Source organism: Penicillium digitatum, chromosome 3 (assembly GCF_016767815.1).
Source record: "Penicillium digitatum chromosome 3, complete sequence".
Classification (NCBI taxonomy): Eukaryota; Fungi; Ascomycota; class Eurotiomycetes; order Eurotiales; family Aspergillaceae; genus Penicillium; species Penicillium digitatum.
In genome coordinates this window covers 3,935,107-3,950,811 of record NC_089386.1, presented here as the reverse complement: position 1 = coordinate 3,950,811, position 15,705 = coordinate 3,935,107, and the positions used below count along the sequence as shown (strand labels likewise).

The following is a 15,705-nucleotide window of genomic DNA, read 5'->3' as shown; positions in this document are numbered from 1 at the left end:
ACGTGAACCAATGTCCTAAAGACATTCCGCCCTTTCAATTCACCACCTTTCGTCCTCACTCATCACGACATAAGTCCTCGAAACTTGATCCCCGACCCCAATGGAGAGGTGTGGTTGATTGACTGGGCGTATGCCGGTGCATATCCGCCTGCCTTTGAAAGTGCTGCGTTGGTGGCCAAGCAATTTTTTACTAGCTTCAATGAAGCAGTCTTGTCTCTTAATCCACGGTTTCCCAAGGAAGAACGGCAACTTGACTCTATTGCATATGGGTTGATTACTGCTGCATTGGCCTGACAAGATTATTGTGACTTTGTGACTTTGTGACTTTGTGACTTTGTGACTTTGTGACTTTGTGACTTTGTGACTTTGTGACTTTGTGACTTTGTGACTTTGTGACTTTGTGACTTTGTGACTTTGTGACTTTGGGCTGTTGTTGTATTGCTCCAAATCTGAAATCCACGGCTTACGAGATTCCGTACCAAGGGCTCCAGGGCTAGCTTGCTCATACCGTAGTACAAATCAGGACATTGCAGAACGCAAAGTTGTAGCTCGAGTGTTTATGACGATCCTGATGGCTACCGACCAATTCACAAGTTGCAACAAGCCAGTGTGCACATTTGGACCCTCGCAGAGCTCGACCCGTGGACCCACTTTGCCCAGGTGGTTCTTGCCTAGTTTGTTTCTGTCCTACCGCCTTGCCGCCTCAGGCCCCAACAAAGCATCACCTGACACAACCGAAGCGAAGCCAAGCCCTGCCGCACACAAACCATCCACACTCGAAGGTCGAGAACTTCATCCGTCCATCCAACAAGCTCGCCGTCGCGATCAAGCCTTCAAGATGCCGGTATGTTACCACCCTTTTCACGTCATTCTCGAAAAAAATCACTCTCGCCATCGTCGCCGTCTCCCTTCCCAGTCAGACCTCTGAAAAATTGAGAGACAAAAATTTAACCCGTCATTTTCCACACAGAGCAACAAGACCTTCCGCACCAAGCAAAAGCTTGCCAAAGCTCAGCGTCAGAACCGCCCCATCCCCCAGTGGATCCGTCTGCGCACCGGCAACACCATCAGGTAAATCGCACCTTTGTTTCGAGATCCAAATCCGTCTTTCCAAATCCGACCGTCATGTGGGAAGTGTGATATAGGAAAGCGAGATGGGAAGGGGACATGCATAGAACCATCCACCCGCCAACCCTGTTAATCCAACCATGGAGGAAAAGAGACAGCCTTTGGCAAACCGAATCGAACACATGGCTGATCCTATGCTGAAACAGATACAACGCTAAGCGCCGACACTGGCGTAAGTCGACCCTGAAGGTCTAAGCGGACCTTCAGTACTCGCACCCTCCGTCCGGCCATTCTCAAAAGCCCCAGTTCAGCTCGCGATGCCATATGGCAACCGAAGTATGTCTGTGCGGGGTGGTTCAAGGGTTTTTGATTCTTTCGAACCCCTTTTCATGATGTGACGCCCACAACCGAATTTCGAACAACATGCCTTCACCATGAACTTGAGAGCGCTAGTGGATTGTGGAACTACTCTTGAGTGCAATTGCAAACAAAAAATTCAATTATCAAATCTTGATCCAGGTCTTGCTTCGGGTCGTGCCTATCTCGCCTTTTTTTATATTCTTAATCTTCCAATGGGTCGTCCTTGTCTTCCTCCACGGTTCCGAGTGGGGATATGATGGATTTCCAACACGCCTGATTTGTCGATATGGATGGCAGGCCTGGATTGTGTTTGCAAAAGGTTCTGTTGCTGTTGGGGGGCTGATCGTCTTCTTGCTGAGGGCGGGCTTGTAGGACTGGCGAGGCGGGGGATTTTCTTTTTTGATACAAGATCCGATTGAATCGAATTGAACTTCCTTTTGCCTGACTTTTTGGGATGGTCTTGATGGCCGTAGATCTTTATCTTTGATCAGGGCGTTGCATGGCAACATTGCGATGCAGTTTGTTCCTGATGGTGTTACTGTCTGTATCACGCCTTGTAACATAGTCTTGGGCCTGTGTATGCCCTCGATCATATTTTACAACTTGACGATCGTCATCATAGTAGGATTCCGAGCAAGGATCGGTTTGATGACCCCGCCATCCAATGCTACTGGGTTCAGGGGGGTTCTGTAACAAATGTAATTGCTAGGCTAGCGATTTTTTCCCCAAATCAAATCTAACAATCTTGCAAGAAAAATAGCCCCCAAAAAAATAACGCCCCAAAAGGTAACCACCCTACTAGACATCAAGGGCTACGCTGCACATCGTCGTAATAAGCCGGGAGGATATCATTTTCTGTTTTAAAAAAGAGAACAGACATTAAAATCATCATTTAACGACTAGGGTAGACATGTCAGCACAAGTTTCATCTAACAAGGTTTGTAGAAACTTACTCCTCGGCCCACTCGTTCTCGCGGCGGATCTGGTCCTCCTCCTCGGGAGTAAAGTCATTCTGAATGTTGAAGGTCTTACGGATCTCTTCTGGGGACTTGCCCTTGATCATGTTGGCGACGGTCTTGCAGCCAACGTCAAGGAGGGCCTTGATGTCCAAGTAGTTTGCAGCCTACCAGCAGTCAGCATGTATACCGAAGAGGAAGTGTGAAAATGAAACGTACGAGGATGATCTCGAAGAGCATTTCCTGGTCGACCTGCATAAATTTCTGGTCCCACTCATCAATGTCGGTAGTCTTGCGACGGTTGTCATCGTCATCGCTGGCGCTGGGAGGGTCGTTCTTGTGGTGCTCGCACCACTCGATGACCTTCTTGAGGACGGCCTCGTTGACCTAGACAAAGAGATGTAAGCGTCTAGTCCTTGGTCCCATATATCTTGGGGTAGACACTTACATTAGGGATGGGAATGGCCTCTCCAGAGTCTCCAAGGTCCTCAAGCATGTTTTTGATCAGTACAGAGCGCTCAGCAGTGGTGCGATCTGTTCGAAATCTGTCAGCGCCACTTGCAGCAGCATTATGCGTGGAAGTTGTACCTACCAACAGAGATATCAACTCCATCGGAGCTGGTGAGGGTGATAGCGCTCATGGTAATGGTGTGCAGATGGAATCTAACGTTCAGGTGAGGTTAGCTTTGCTGGTCGCTCTTGAACAGTGCGGGGGTGTTTCAGTGGCGGGGAAGTTACTATTGAAGTAGAAAGGGAAGGCGTGTTGGATTTATCGTGGGGTTTGAAAGAAAACTCAGTTTTCAGGATGGGTATGTCCGAAGAAAGATAAAGGTTGAAAATGACGAGGATGTAACGAGTAGATGAGGTTTATGAGGTTCTGGGTTACCAAAGGCGGTATCCATGAATAAGGCCAACAAGGCTCCATAGCTCCCCCCCCCCGTCTTTCCTCTGAACTCTTACAGTTGCCTAAATTATATTGAGTGCTTTGACTCATTCTTTCCAAAAAGGACAAACTGATCATAAACATACTAGTAACTTGCTAATATGGGGACAGTTGGGAACCTATAGATGCTGCCTACAGTCCCCTGGCTTGACTCTGTACTAAGCCAACCAACGGCGAAAGATTTTAGTTTTAGCAATGTACTTTGAAACAAGTGAATAGATAGGATTAATTGTAACGAAACGTCATTCTGGGCAAACGATGTTCTGGATTGTTATCTTCGTTGTAAGAATGTCAATTCAACTATGGTATCTTAGTGTGGCATACTGTGTCGAGATACGATCAATCACATTTATAACGACTTGAATGTATTGCCGTTAACAATCATGGATATGTCCAGAGTGCTCAGTATTATTTTTTTTACCAAAAAAAAAGGGTAATCCTACATACAATTGAATATATTGTACGGAGTAGTCCACGAGGAATGGACTGATCTAATGAGCTCCACTTCAATTTGCCGGTTAACGCTAAGACTGTGATATCATTGTCCAATACGCGTTTGCTTTCTCTCTTCCTAGTCCATCCTCTCCCCTTTCTTTTACTCTTCATTCCTTAGCATTTTCATTCTTTTCATTCCTTCTAATAATGTTCCCGGGTTTTTATAACCATGTGGCGTCGAACATATTTACTGTTGTTGGTGATTCGCGTGTACTTTGCGCTGTCACCAAGCTATCTACATCCCGATGAGAATTTCCAAGGCCCAGAGCTTTTTGCAGGTGTGTTTAACTGTTCAATTATCGCCTGACCAATCACGATCAGCCCGCGACTGCACAAACATGTGGAAAATATCGGTTGCAACTTTTCCTACCGCAACGACAAGGCGCGATCCTGCAGTCCCGCGACTCCCCAATACGAAGGGGGAAAATATTGACCAGATTGCCCACACATAGGTCGCATATTCCCATTTCCTTCAAAGCTACCATGGGAGTTCACTGTTGAACACCCCATCCGCAGCATATTCCCACTATGGGCATCCTACGAGCTTCCAATGTGCCTCTTGAAATGGTTCTATACTGAGATCGGGTCGGGTAGCCCCCCACCCGACTTGGTTTACTATGCGCTGCGCGGTGGAATGTTTGTACTGAGTTTTGTTTTGGAGGACTGGGCGATCTATGAGCTAGTGCCTTCTCCGCGTTATCGGCGCGCAACAGTGGTGCTGGTGGCCTCGTCATATGTCACTTGGACATATCAGACGCACACATTCTCCAACAGCCTCGAGACCCTGTTGGTTGCCTGGGGACTGGTTTTGATTCGGCGCATTGTCGGGAATAAGGTGCGACAGACAAAGCTTCAAGGCACACAATGCACGCTAACGACACTCCTAGCGACACTCGTCCCTCGTCTCTCACGCCGTGCTCGCCTTCATCGCCGTGGTGGGTGTCTTCAACCGTATCACTTTCCCAGCTTTCCTTTTATTCCCGGGCCTGCAATTGCTGCCTCAGTTCCAGCGCAAGTGCGTCGATCTATATACCCTTCGCCTCCACCTTGTCAACAACGCACATGTACTAACCCTGCCCTCGCACCAGACCACTCTCGCTCGCAGTATTTCTCTTCTTCGGCATCGTCTTTTCCTTCATCGCAGTCTATGCAGACACCACCTTCTACCGGCCGACAGCGTCCCTCCTTAGTACCCTCCGTGACCCTATAATTACCCCTCTCAACAACCTCCTCTACAACACCAACACCTCCAACCTAGCCCAGCACGGCCTCCACCCTCACCACCAACACTTCACTGCAAATCTCCTTCAACTCCTCGGTCCAGCATACGTAGTCATGCTAGTCTCCCTCTTCAGCCGGCCACTGGTACCATACTGGATGCGTAACGTGCGCGCCCTATCCGCGCTTTCGGCCACGATGCTCCTCTCCCTCTTCCCGCACCAAGAACCACGCTTCCTCCTCCCAGCCGTACCCCTCCTCCTCAGCTGTATCCCCTTGCGCCGCTCCCGCCTCCTCCTCGCCATGTGGGTCACCTTCAATGCAGCCATGGGTTTCCTCATGGGCGTGTACCACCAAGGCGGCGTCGTCCCCACGCAGCTAGCTATGCGCGACATCATCTCGTCCAGCACAACACACCACATACCTTCCGCGACGGTCTTCTGGTGGAAGACATACTCACCGCCTCTGTGGCTTCTCGGTGGTGACAACCAGACCACAGAGATCCAGACGCTGGATCTCATGGGGATTCCAGGGGTGGAGATGATGCTGCAGCTAGAGCAGACTGTACCCGAATGCTCCACTTCATCATCTGTATTCCTGGTCGCGCCTACGTCGGCTGCTTTTCTTGACCAATACGCCGTGTCTGCGCGTCAGAGCCCAGACCAAAACCAAACCTTGCATCTTCACCCACTTTGGTCTTATCGCAAACACCTTAACCTCGATGACATGGACTTCGGCGATGATGGGATCCTGCCGACTCTGAAACGGGTTGTTGGGCGCCGTGGACTAAGTGTTTGGTCTGTGCGGAGATCTTGCAGATAATCTTCCGATGCTTCTTCGTGGACGTTGTATTCTGTTTACCTTCTATGTTTGGGAAGTCACCTCTCGGTTGGGTTTTGACTACAAGCTCTCTTTTTTTCTTTCTCAAGCTGTTTTTGGTGCATATTAGGGATACTAGGTCCATATGGCATTGGGGATGAGCGTGAATTGAGTTGAAGTCTCCGGGGTACTAGTCTACTTGTACTTAACTAGTAGGTTACCTCTACCTACATGTAAGTAGTTCTAGTTCAATTTATTCTTTTGATCCTTCATTCCTGTTTCGGCTGGTTGGCTGGGTTAAGGTCTTGGGTGCGGCGTAGTTGATGGTAGCTGCAGGTGAGGATATGTAATATTCTGACGATTTGGGCGGTCTTCGCGGTTCCAAGTCCAAAGTGAACAAAGTTCTCCGATCCTACGGATGCACTCCAACCATTCGCAGGTTATCTGCACATCTGTTTACCTAGATACACAATCCGTGTGATCACCAATGAAAATCACTCCATGGCAGATGACCGGATCGAAGGTGGCCACTTGTCCCGCCTACAGTCTTACAATGCTACCCACAAAGTCTATGTGCAGCGAACAGGTACTATTTTGCCCATTAAGGTAGATACATAACAGGCATCTGAGAAAGAGGGAACAGCAGGATGCGAAGGAGCCAAGCTGAGTACTGAGTGGTATTCATGGGAAGGGGTCCGAGGTGAGGAGAGATGGGAATCAATTCAAACAGTAGCATGCTTGGTATTCATCATAGAACATAACGTTAGAGGGGGGAAAAGTAGGAGAGGAAGAAAAGAAGTCGAGAGAGAACATATTATTCTTTACTGCTCATCCTCCTCCGGCTGGTCGAAAAGGAAGTTGGCAGCGAGCTCTTCGTTCTTGTCGCAGGCGAAATAGGCCTGAATGACAGAGTCGCGAGGGAAGCCGAGACGGCACAGCTGGTTTGGGTTAGTTTTTGAAAGATACCATGAGATAGAATGACTCAACATACACGCTCAATAGCATCGCGCTCTTCTTCCGTAACCGAAATGGCCTGCGCACCGGGTGGCAGAGCACCCTCCTCGTCCTCGAGTTCCTCACCTAGAAGCTGCAGGAACTGATCGGAGTTCTGTCCGATGATTGACGCAATCTGAGGATTCCCAGCGGCGACTTGTTGCAGAATGGGCTCGAGCATGTGCGGCTGCTGTTGAACAAGCTGACGAAGCTGTTGGAAATGGGGGTTACTGCGCAGGAACTCCAGGCTGCCGAGAGCTTCACCACCAGCGGTACCAGCACCGGCACCAGCAACACCGCGAGATCGGCCACCACCTTCACCACCGGCCTGAGCGGCGGCCTCGAAGAGATTGAAGTGTGGCTCATCACCACCTGAAGGAGCAGCAGGAGCAGCGCCGGTAGAAGCTGGCTCTGAGGCTTGTCGCTGTTGTTGTTGCTGTTCCTGGATGTTATCGGGAATACCCTGTCGTGCTCATTAGCAAAGATTCAAGGCATAGCGTTCAACATAAGCATACGGTCAGAAGGTATTCGATGGCGCGATCAGGGTTGTAAAATGCGGCGCGCATGGCACGGTCGATGTCGGTGCGTGCGAATCCCATTGCCTCCATCTGGGCAGCTGCTCCCTCAGCGGCAGAGCCCATGGTGAGAGCGGAAGGATCTCCGAAGGCGGGACCGCTCGATGGAGGCGGAGCCGCACCGGCCGGGGAGGGGGTCGCGGGGGCGGCAAAAAGAGGAGCAGCAGCAGCAGCATGAGGAGCTGGGGGAGGAGCGGGTGTTGACACTGGAGCTCGGGCAGCCGGGGTGGAAGGAACTTGGGGGGCAGTAGACGAGGCGGCCTTGGGTTGCTGATCATCAATCCGTCAGTTTTAGCTCGATGATCACGTATATCATGAAAAATGTTCTCCCATACCTTTGAAGGCAAGCACACTAGGAAGTCCTTCTCTTGGATGTTGTAAGATTCGACTGTCTTATCATCCTGAAGGATCTTCCCTACAAAAAGAAAATAGCGAGGGTTAGCCTTGACGCCGTGGTGGGAGAATCTGTCTATCAAGGGGAAGGTACAAACCAGAGTAGATAACCTTCATGCGCTCTGCATCATATTCGCCCTTCTCTTGGGCGATTTTGACCTTGACCTCGCGAACCTAAACAGATGAGCCCCGCACTCGATAACGCTGGCTGGTTGTTGGACAGGGAACAAACGTACAGTCTCAGAAGGTTCGACATCGATGACAAACTTCTCCTGCTTCAGATCCTACGAACCGATAATTGTCAGTAATCTGTGGCTGTGAGGACCTCAAGAGCAAGTTTTCGAAATGCACCTTGAAAGTGAGCTTCATTTTGCCGCTTTGGCGTAAAACCAGAGAGAAAAGGGGTAGGGAGAAAAGATGACGAATTGGGATAGGAAAAAGAGAGAGTAGTTGATGTAAAGGATCCTCTCAGCGATGTAGTCGAAGAAAAGTCGAAGAGAAGGAAAAGTAAGTAGGAGGGGAGCATTCAGAGTGACGATGATCGATAGCAAACGAGTGCGGTGACCGCCTTCGGATTTATCTCCACTACTACCCAACTTCCTGCCCATGACAACTTCTCAGGGCAGGTTTTCCAAAGGCTCTCCAGGTCTTAGGCTATTATTGCTATTCTTTTGCACAGCTATCACTCCATAGGGCGCACATTTGCACATAAAAAATCCCAGGTTTATTAACCCGATTTAATTCCAAGCCGGTTGCCTGTTGGCCACCTCAACGACAACATCTCAGGCAGACATCGAGTTTATTGGCAATGCAGATCTGTGTCTTAACATGGTCCCAACGACAATGAAGGCTTTTCTAAATTATTTAGTGCTTGGAACTCCTCTATAACACAGTTTTAAGTGCCACTATTGCCTCTCAAGTAAGTAGCACGGACGTTGTACTCCGTACATTGCAGCTAATGTTACCACACGGAAAAAAGATACATATGAAAAATCCACAAAAGCACGAAGAAAACATTAATCAAATTTGACAAATACTATCAATTGCATGCAGCAGACTTCTTCCGGAACGGCATTGACCGAATCACAGGACAATCCAACCTGTTTACTCCGTTCCTGCAGGACGGGTCATGAAATCCCGTCCTGTACGGAGTACCTCTGCCATGGAATATGGATCTATAAAATCTTCATAGTGCAATTTTGAGTTTGGCTTAAATCACTACGTAGCTCCATCTGGTCCAGCTGAGACCCAAGGGAGCACGGAGATTTGCTCTCGCAAGGGAGAGAGATACATCACATTCGGTCCGCGCTATTGGGATTGAGAGAGAATCCGCCACCTCGACCGGGCAGTGTTATCCAACAAGACCGATAGATCAGATTGAGTTGTGCTATTGTTAGCGAGATTAACCCTAACTATCGGATTCCTACTCTATAGGACAGGTCTAAGCTGGCAGGGCCCTACCCCAGAATTAGGCGCCATGGCTTTGTCTTAATGCCTTTGATACGACAATTGTCAATATACACACACATTTGACATCCCCAGCGGGACTTCTCTATCTCGGCCAATGGACCCTATTCCTATCAAGTCGATTCTTATCTACAAACTTTAACCATCATGCTGGAATGGTGAAGCAGACCGATCTCTTTTGCAAAGAAGTAATTGACAGGTTGACCCTGCTTCTCCGATATGGTTTGAGCCACGCTGAGATCCGCATCGCCCCGTCCCGTGTTGCGAACCCTCGTCTGCGTCCACGAATGCCCAACTCATAAATACTGATCTCTTCCCATTCATGGAGTCTGCAGATTTCCTACATTCATTCAATGCATTGGTAAACGTCTCGGATTGGCAGTCTGCCAACATTTGACATTACCACACTCTCTTGTTCTATTTTGATATACTTTCAAGCCCTTCTTTTGTCAAGTCCCTCTCTCTTTCACATGGTCATGTTTTACCCACCTTGCTTTTTGGCGGCGGCCTCCTTGCTCGTAACATTCATTGTCTCCATTCTCAATTTCATCTGCTATGCAACCTCAAAAGCCTCGCCTGATGTGGCCTCGACTATCTTAAGTACAGTAGGCTGCGTGGCTTTGATTGCCCTCGGTCTGCTGCACCACCAAGACATCCAAGTCGGCTGCCAACAGTGGATCTGTTTCACTGGCGGATATCTACTTGTTGCTGCTGCTGTATCTGCCGGAGCAATGACAATGAGTCCTCAGACCTCGGTCTTTGTGGTTCGCTCTGTATTCTGGGCACTCTCAGTGTTTGCACAAGGCTTTTTCTGTGGATTCCTCGCGATGACGCTAGCCCAGGAGAAATCCAATCCCAAATGGCCGCGTCCCTACTTTCAAGAGGTTTACTCCCAAGAGCCCAAGGGTATCCACCAAAGCCCTGGTTTCCTCCCATCACCTCTCGAGTATGCGACTTGTCCAAACTATTGCAACCAAAGAGATCTTCGCTCCGCAAATTCCCTCGGCGGTCTAGCCGCTGCTCAGGCGTAACCCTCTGTTCTTCAAGCGCCAAGGAAGAAAAGCACGCTTCCATCGACACAAGCTCCTCAGCCCACTTCTCACCAAGCCCATCCCCAACACAGGACAGAAGGCTAGACACTCTCCCAGATCAGGACACTCGCCCCCTCCTCCTCGGTACTCACAACGTCCGCGGCATGCCCAGCCTACGCCGCAACCCACCAACCGCACTCTCTTTAGCAAGTCTAGTCCACCCACCAATGCCATCGCCAACGGCGTCAACAATCCGTGTCGACTCTCTAACACAGTCCACCTCCAACAGCTCCACATGGGCATACACCCCGTTCGGCGAGGACAACATCCATCCTCTCTTCCGATCCACAAGCCCCTGTCCATCCCCAACATTTGCGCCGGGCACAATGGTCAAAGCCTTGCCGAGTGCGGGGCAAACCATCACGGCTGGGACGATCACACGCATGCAATCTGCCCACTCCCTCCGCGACCAGGTCATGTGTATACCCTCCCCATTCCCTGGGTTGGAGTCGGAGGAAATTCTCTGCTCGAGACCGAATCCGACTCGAGGTGGTTTTGCTGAGAAGAGACATGACTGGAACGAATCCCCTTGTGAAAAGTGATTGGTTTACCTTGGTCCATCGTGATCTGCATCACTTGCAATGTTTTCATCTCTTTTTTTTTACTTTTCTTTTCTGTTAGTATCTGGATGGATCTTCGGCTACAGTTGTGCACATAGGAAATGGGTGGGTGGTAAAATTGCAAATTTTGTGTTGCATCTACTGAACTTGTGAAAGCACCTCATGGAGTAGTTGAATAGGAGGTGCGGCTTCCCCTATTAGTGTCTTCCAATGACAATTTCACATTGGATGATACTGATGATACCGATGATACCGAGAAGACTCTTTTTACTACGGAAGAGTGTTTCCATTTCCCCTCAAACAAGGATAGGTGGCCGCTTCTACGGACTAGGCTGCCCTACATGGCGAAAACTGCAGTACCTACGATCTGTGCTGAGAGCTAGGGATGACGTGGACTAGAGCACCTTGGAGACACATTTTCGATTGAAGAACCTCCGCAGTAGACGCGTGCTAGAAATGTTTTTTTTAGTAGTCACTAGAGCCAGCACCATAAACCACTCCGCATACAGTCTACAACATATTGCAACTCGAACATCCGCATGCGTTGTTGTCACCGACTCTCAGACTAAGTGGGTCCGTATATTTTTTCCTGTACTCCGTACTCCCTAGGGGAAAAGGATATATAGAAGATCGAATGCTATATAGAATACCCAAAGATGAACCGATCTAGCACGAAAATAACCATATTCAAGAGACAGACCATATCCGAACATCATTGGCGTCCTATCTAGACACATCAACTCGTCATGTTCACGGGGTAGGCCAAGTACTCCAGTAGGTATGAGCCGGAAGTGGCTGGGGATCGGAGATACACGTAGATATGATTGTTGGTATATCCTCTATTGTTCTCAGGCAGAAGCTATAGAATCACAAGCGGTCGTTTCAAGGTTGAATGCATACTCTATTGAAAATGTTTATGCCTCTATTCCCGAGCCTCAGCCGAAGTGACGGAACAGACACCGATTTCGACACCAATCAACGAGAAGATGAATGTGTTCAAGTGTTTGAATAGATTGAAATTGAATTGAGAATGTGATGGTCATGATCTCGATCCTTATTACTCCGTTACATTGTTCTCTTTTATTCTTTTATTCTATATAGGAGCAGAATCCAAGGTTCAACTGTGCCATAATCACCTTGTTTTGACCTTTTCCCTTTCTTCTTCGACCTCTTTTACCCTCTTCTCTCTCTTCTCTCTCTTCTTTTCGCCTTTTCTCTACTTTTTTTTTTCAATTTCGACGATCTTACTTATTTCCCATCTTCTCGTGTTCCTTTTCACTTCTACTCCTGTTCTGTTTCTACGATCTCCGTTCTCTCTTCTCTTCTTCTTCCCCCCCCCCCCCCCCCCGTTTTTTTTTTTACTTGGCTTTCCCTATCCACCCGGTCAAATCCTGCAATAGATCTCTCTGCTCACTGTTTTTTTTTTTTTTTTTTTACTTCGCATCTTTTTTTCCATCCATCGCTTTGGTAAGTGATTTCATGAATCTTCAATGGGGTTCCTCGCCCCCTTCCAATTTCCCACATTTCCCTATCTTGTATGATGCCTTAAAAATCCTGTCCCCTTGATCTGAGCTGTGAGGTTCTTCGGAGCTTTGGGATCTTCGGATCTTGGGATCTTGGGATCTTTGATCGCGTGTATCATCTCTATGTTGTACTTCGCGATTTTCCTGCCAAGCCTTTTTTCCACTGCTACCAACAGTGACGTTTCCTTTCTGCATTCTGCATTTGGCAACGCGACTGGTTGCTTTTTTTTTTTTTCCTTTTCTCTACTACCATTTCCCCCCTTTGAAGCCACTGTACTATTCATAACCTGGAGTCAGTTCCTACTGATGTATCCTATATTTGATTTACTGTTCAATTTCCCCTCTCCCTGATTTCCCGCTTCATCCCCCCCCCCCCCCCCCTTGCTGCTACTGGATCAATTTTCACCGATCAAAACTGATTCTCTCCAGACCAACAGCGATGGTGGGAAGAAAGAAAAATCGCGCGGCTGCACAGCCTGCTGCCAGAACTCCTAGTATTTCTACGCGATCTGGGCGCACCGCTCAAGGTAAGTTTAGACAGGTCTGTGCTATCGGTCCAATCTTTGACCTCTTGTATAGATACTATTCCAATTCCCACTACTACTCGTGGGAGAGGGAGAGGTCGAGGACGTGGTCGCGGCCGTGGCCGCGTCAGTCTTCCTGGCCATCTTCCTTCCCATGAATCATCGAGCAGACCAGAAGTTCGCTCGCACATCATCAAATTAAAAATTTCTTCACTCAAACTAATGCAACATGCTGATTCTGATGCCCCCGAGGAAACTGAAAATGCAAGTGCTGTCTCACAAAACCCAGAGACCCCTCGCACTCGGCGTCCTCGGCATCCTCGGACTGTGCCTGAGTCTTCGCGGACCACCCGGCAGTCAGCAAGACTGAAGCCGGATGGAGATGGCGTCTTCGAAGAAGATGTCTCCCCAACCAAGGTCGTTGACAGTCAAAGCACCGAGCCAGATGATGACATGGACTCTAACCATTATGATGAGGAGTTCAAGTCCGAACCTCCATTTCAAAAAATGTCTCAATCTCCTGAACCTCGTATGGTTGCTTCAGCCCCGGTGTCGCCTGGGGCTACTCATATCGACCCTGCTGATGCTAGGATCGATGATCTGAACATCCATATGGACGAAATTGTAGATCCAGCCAAAGCAAAGGCTGAGGATACGCCCGTCGGCCACAGCCCAAAGATTTCCCACATTGAACCAGCGCAATTCAGTGCAGTGTCTTTATCCCGACTTGCGCGCAAGCGGAGGTCACTGGAACTACAAACTGAAACTTCGGATGTTGATTCCGAGGATCATTTGAACAAAAAGTTGCGAATCGATGAGACTGAACTTGAAGAGACTCCAGCGAGCCATTTTCAAAATGGTGCAGAGCTTGATACTCTAAATGAAACATCTCCTGAGGACATCCCTATTCCTTCGGAAGAATTTGACCCCCCTGCTTACAACCCTACTGTTCGAGGAGGCCGTGGAGGCCGAGGAGCCCGTGGCGGCCGGGGGCGAGGACGTGGCCGGGGCCGTGGTCGCGGAAGCCGCGGTGGTTTCGTCGGTCCAATTCGACCTACAGCAGTTACCAAGCCTCGAGGCGGCCGAGGACGTGGACGTGCCAAGGCCACCATCATCAAACGCGGCAAGAAAATCGAAGACGAGATCTGGGACGTCACCGAGAATTGGCGTGGCTCCACCCCATCGCCTACTCCAGAATCAACGCCAGTAAAAACTCGCCAGGAGGAAATGTCTGTGCTCTTCAAGAAGGTTGGCCAGGCGCAGCATATTGCGTTGAGTTTCATGGCCGATCAGACCATGCACAAGCTTGCTCGCGAAAAAAATGTACACAAAGACTGTCCAGAATTCGAACAAGTCCAGCGGGATCTGGACGAGTACGAACGCAAGGCCATTGGGAGAGTGAGAAACGAATACAAGGTGAACATCGAGTTGGAGACTCGGAAGCATGAGGGCCATGTTCAGGTGATCAAAGACACCTCAAGGGTAAGTTTTGGATTGAAGTTGTCTCATCACTGGAGGATTCTGACTCGTGGAAACAGTTACTTATTGAGCAAGTCCAAGAGGAGATGCTTACGATGCTTATGGGCAAGATGATGGCCCTGATCCAGGGCCGCAGGGTGGCCGAGGACGATGAACACACCGAGGTAAATACCCTGAAGACTTTCAAAACGAACGCTCAGCTAATCCTTCTCCAGTACGACACATCGGATTCAGAAGAATCCGTGAAGCAATTCCTTTTCCGAGACGGTGAGACGGCGGTAAGGCAGGCAGAGCGTGGATTTGCAGCCGAAGCAGTTCGAGACCCCGAGGGGGCTGTTGACTTTGTGGCCGCGGAGGAGGGATGGGAGGAATTCGTCCAGAGAGTACGAATGGGCCGCTTGAACGAGGAGATCGCACCAACTGAAATCTCTGATGAAGATGCTCTGCGAATGTGTGCCAAGGATGCCTTCGGCGGCATGCTTCATGCAGCCACCTACATCCAGGAGCAAGAGGCGGCCGGCAAGGTCGTAGGCTACGATGGCACCGCTGATTTCCCAGTGCACCCACGAGCACTTTCCATTCTGGCAGACGTGGCTCTGACCGAGCCCCTGCCCCAACACCTCCCAATGATGCGAACCGACCCCAGCACTCACCACCGTGCTCTCCTCCCCCAACCCACCCACTCCCACCCGGGCCCTCCCCCTCCCTCCCTCCATGGCCACGGGCCAACAGACCCGCGGTCCTTCATCCTCCCACGGCCCACCCCAACCCAGCAGCCGCGGCGCCTTCTCCCCGCCCGCCAGCAGCTAGGTTTGGGGCTGGGCCTGCCGGACCCGTTCGCAATGAACGGGCCGCCGCAGCTGCCCCCTCCCCCGGGCTCCAACTTTGCGCGCCTGCCCCTGCCGGGCTACATGCCCCAGGGCCACGCGCCCTCCCTGTACTTCCCGCCTCCGCCACCCGGACCGCACCCCCCGCCCCCGCCGCGCGGGTACTAGACCCGCCGGCTTGTACCAAGATGTTTGTGTAGCGTTCCCCGCAGTTGATACCAATTCTTTTTTTTTTGTATGTTTAGTTGGGATGTCCTCCCCCCTGAGTGGGGATAGAGGGGGGAGGGCATCAGAATGAATAGATTTTTCTCGTTTGATTGAGTACTGTAGTGCAGTAGGATGGAAGATCGAGAGAGCAGTTTTAAAGATCAGTAGTCATGTGAGTTCTCAAAGCGAGCCAGATGCAAATTCAAA

The 15,705-nt window shown here is 49.8% G+C and overlaps 6 protein-coding genes across 6 annotated transcripts; 4 read left to right on the top strand and 2 right to left on the bottom strand.

The window, feature by feature from the left end:
• Positions 1-571: 571 nt before the first annotated feature.
• Positions 572-1,323, top strand: Pdw03_8949 (Ribosomal protein L39e; the record flags this gene model as incomplete). The annotated part of the gene is made up of 3 exons (XM_066102106.1): positions 572-844; positions 971-1,071; positions 1,275-1,323. The coding sequence occupies 3 exons, from the start codon at positions 572-574 to the stop codon at positions 1,321-1,323; spliced, it is 423 nt and encodes a 140-aa protein (XP_065957189.1).
• A 997-nt stretch (positions 1,324-2,320) lies between these two features.
• Positions 2,321-3,025, bottom strand: Pdw03_8948 (E3 ubiquitin ligase complex SCF subunit sconC; the record flags this gene model as incomplete). The annotated part of the gene is made up of 5 exons (XM_014681563.1): positions 2,321-2,327; positions 2,382-2,551; positions 2,604-2,771; positions 2,833-2,918; positions 2,977-3,025. 5 exons carry the CDS (start codon positions 3,023-3,025, stop codon positions 2,321-2,323), a joined length of 480 nt encoding a protein of 159 aa, XP_014537049.1.
• A 966-nt stretch (positions 3,026-3,991) lies between these two features.
• Positions 3,992-5,862, top strand: Pdw03_8947 (Alg9-like mannosyltransferase; the record flags this gene model as incomplete). The annotated part of the gene is made up of 4 exons (XM_014681562.2): positions 3,992-4,100; positions 4,275-4,657; positions 4,710-4,837; positions 4,911-5,862. The coding sequence occupies 4 exons, from the start codon at positions 3,992-3,994 to the stop codon at positions 5,860-5,862; spliced, it is 1,572 nt and encodes a 523-aa protein (XP_014537048.2).
• Positions 5,863-6,680: 818 nt separating this feature from the next.
• On the bottom strand, positions 6,681-8,189 carry Pdw03_8946 (UV excision repair protein (RadW), putative; the record flags this gene model as incomplete). Its single annotated transcript, XM_014681561.1, has 7 exons — positions 6,681-6,797; positions 6,851-7,315; positions 7,368-7,697; positions 7,763-7,842; positions 7,919-7,994; positions 8,057-8,104; positions 8,172-8,189. The coding sequence occupies 7 exons, from the start codon at positions 8,187-8,189 to the stop codon at positions 6,681-6,683; spliced, it is 1,134 nt and encodes a 377-aa protein (XP_014537047.1).
• Positions 8,190-9,763: 1,574 nt separating this feature from the next.
• On the top strand, positions 9,764-10,920 carry Pdw03_8945 (uncharacterized protein; the record flags this gene model as incomplete). Its single annotated transcript, XM_014681560.2, has 2 exons — positions 9,764-10,233; positions 10,335-10,920. The coding sequence occupies 2 exons, from the start codon at positions 9,764-9,766 to the stop codon at positions 10,918-10,920; spliced, it is 1,056 nt and encodes a 351-aa protein (XP_014537046.2).
• Positions 10,921-12,900: 1,980 nt separating this feature from the next.
• Positions 12,901-15,459, top strand: Pdw03_8944 (uncharacterized protein; the record flags this gene model as incomplete). Its single annotated transcript, XM_014681559.2, has 4 exons — positions 12,901-12,988; positions 13,041-14,467; positions 14,524-14,628; positions 14,680-15,459. 4 exons carry the CDS (start codon positions 12,901-12,903, stop codon positions 15,457-15,459), a joined length of 2,400 nt encoding a protein of 799 aa, XP_014537045.2.
• Positions 15,460-15,705: the final 246 nt, after the last annotated feature.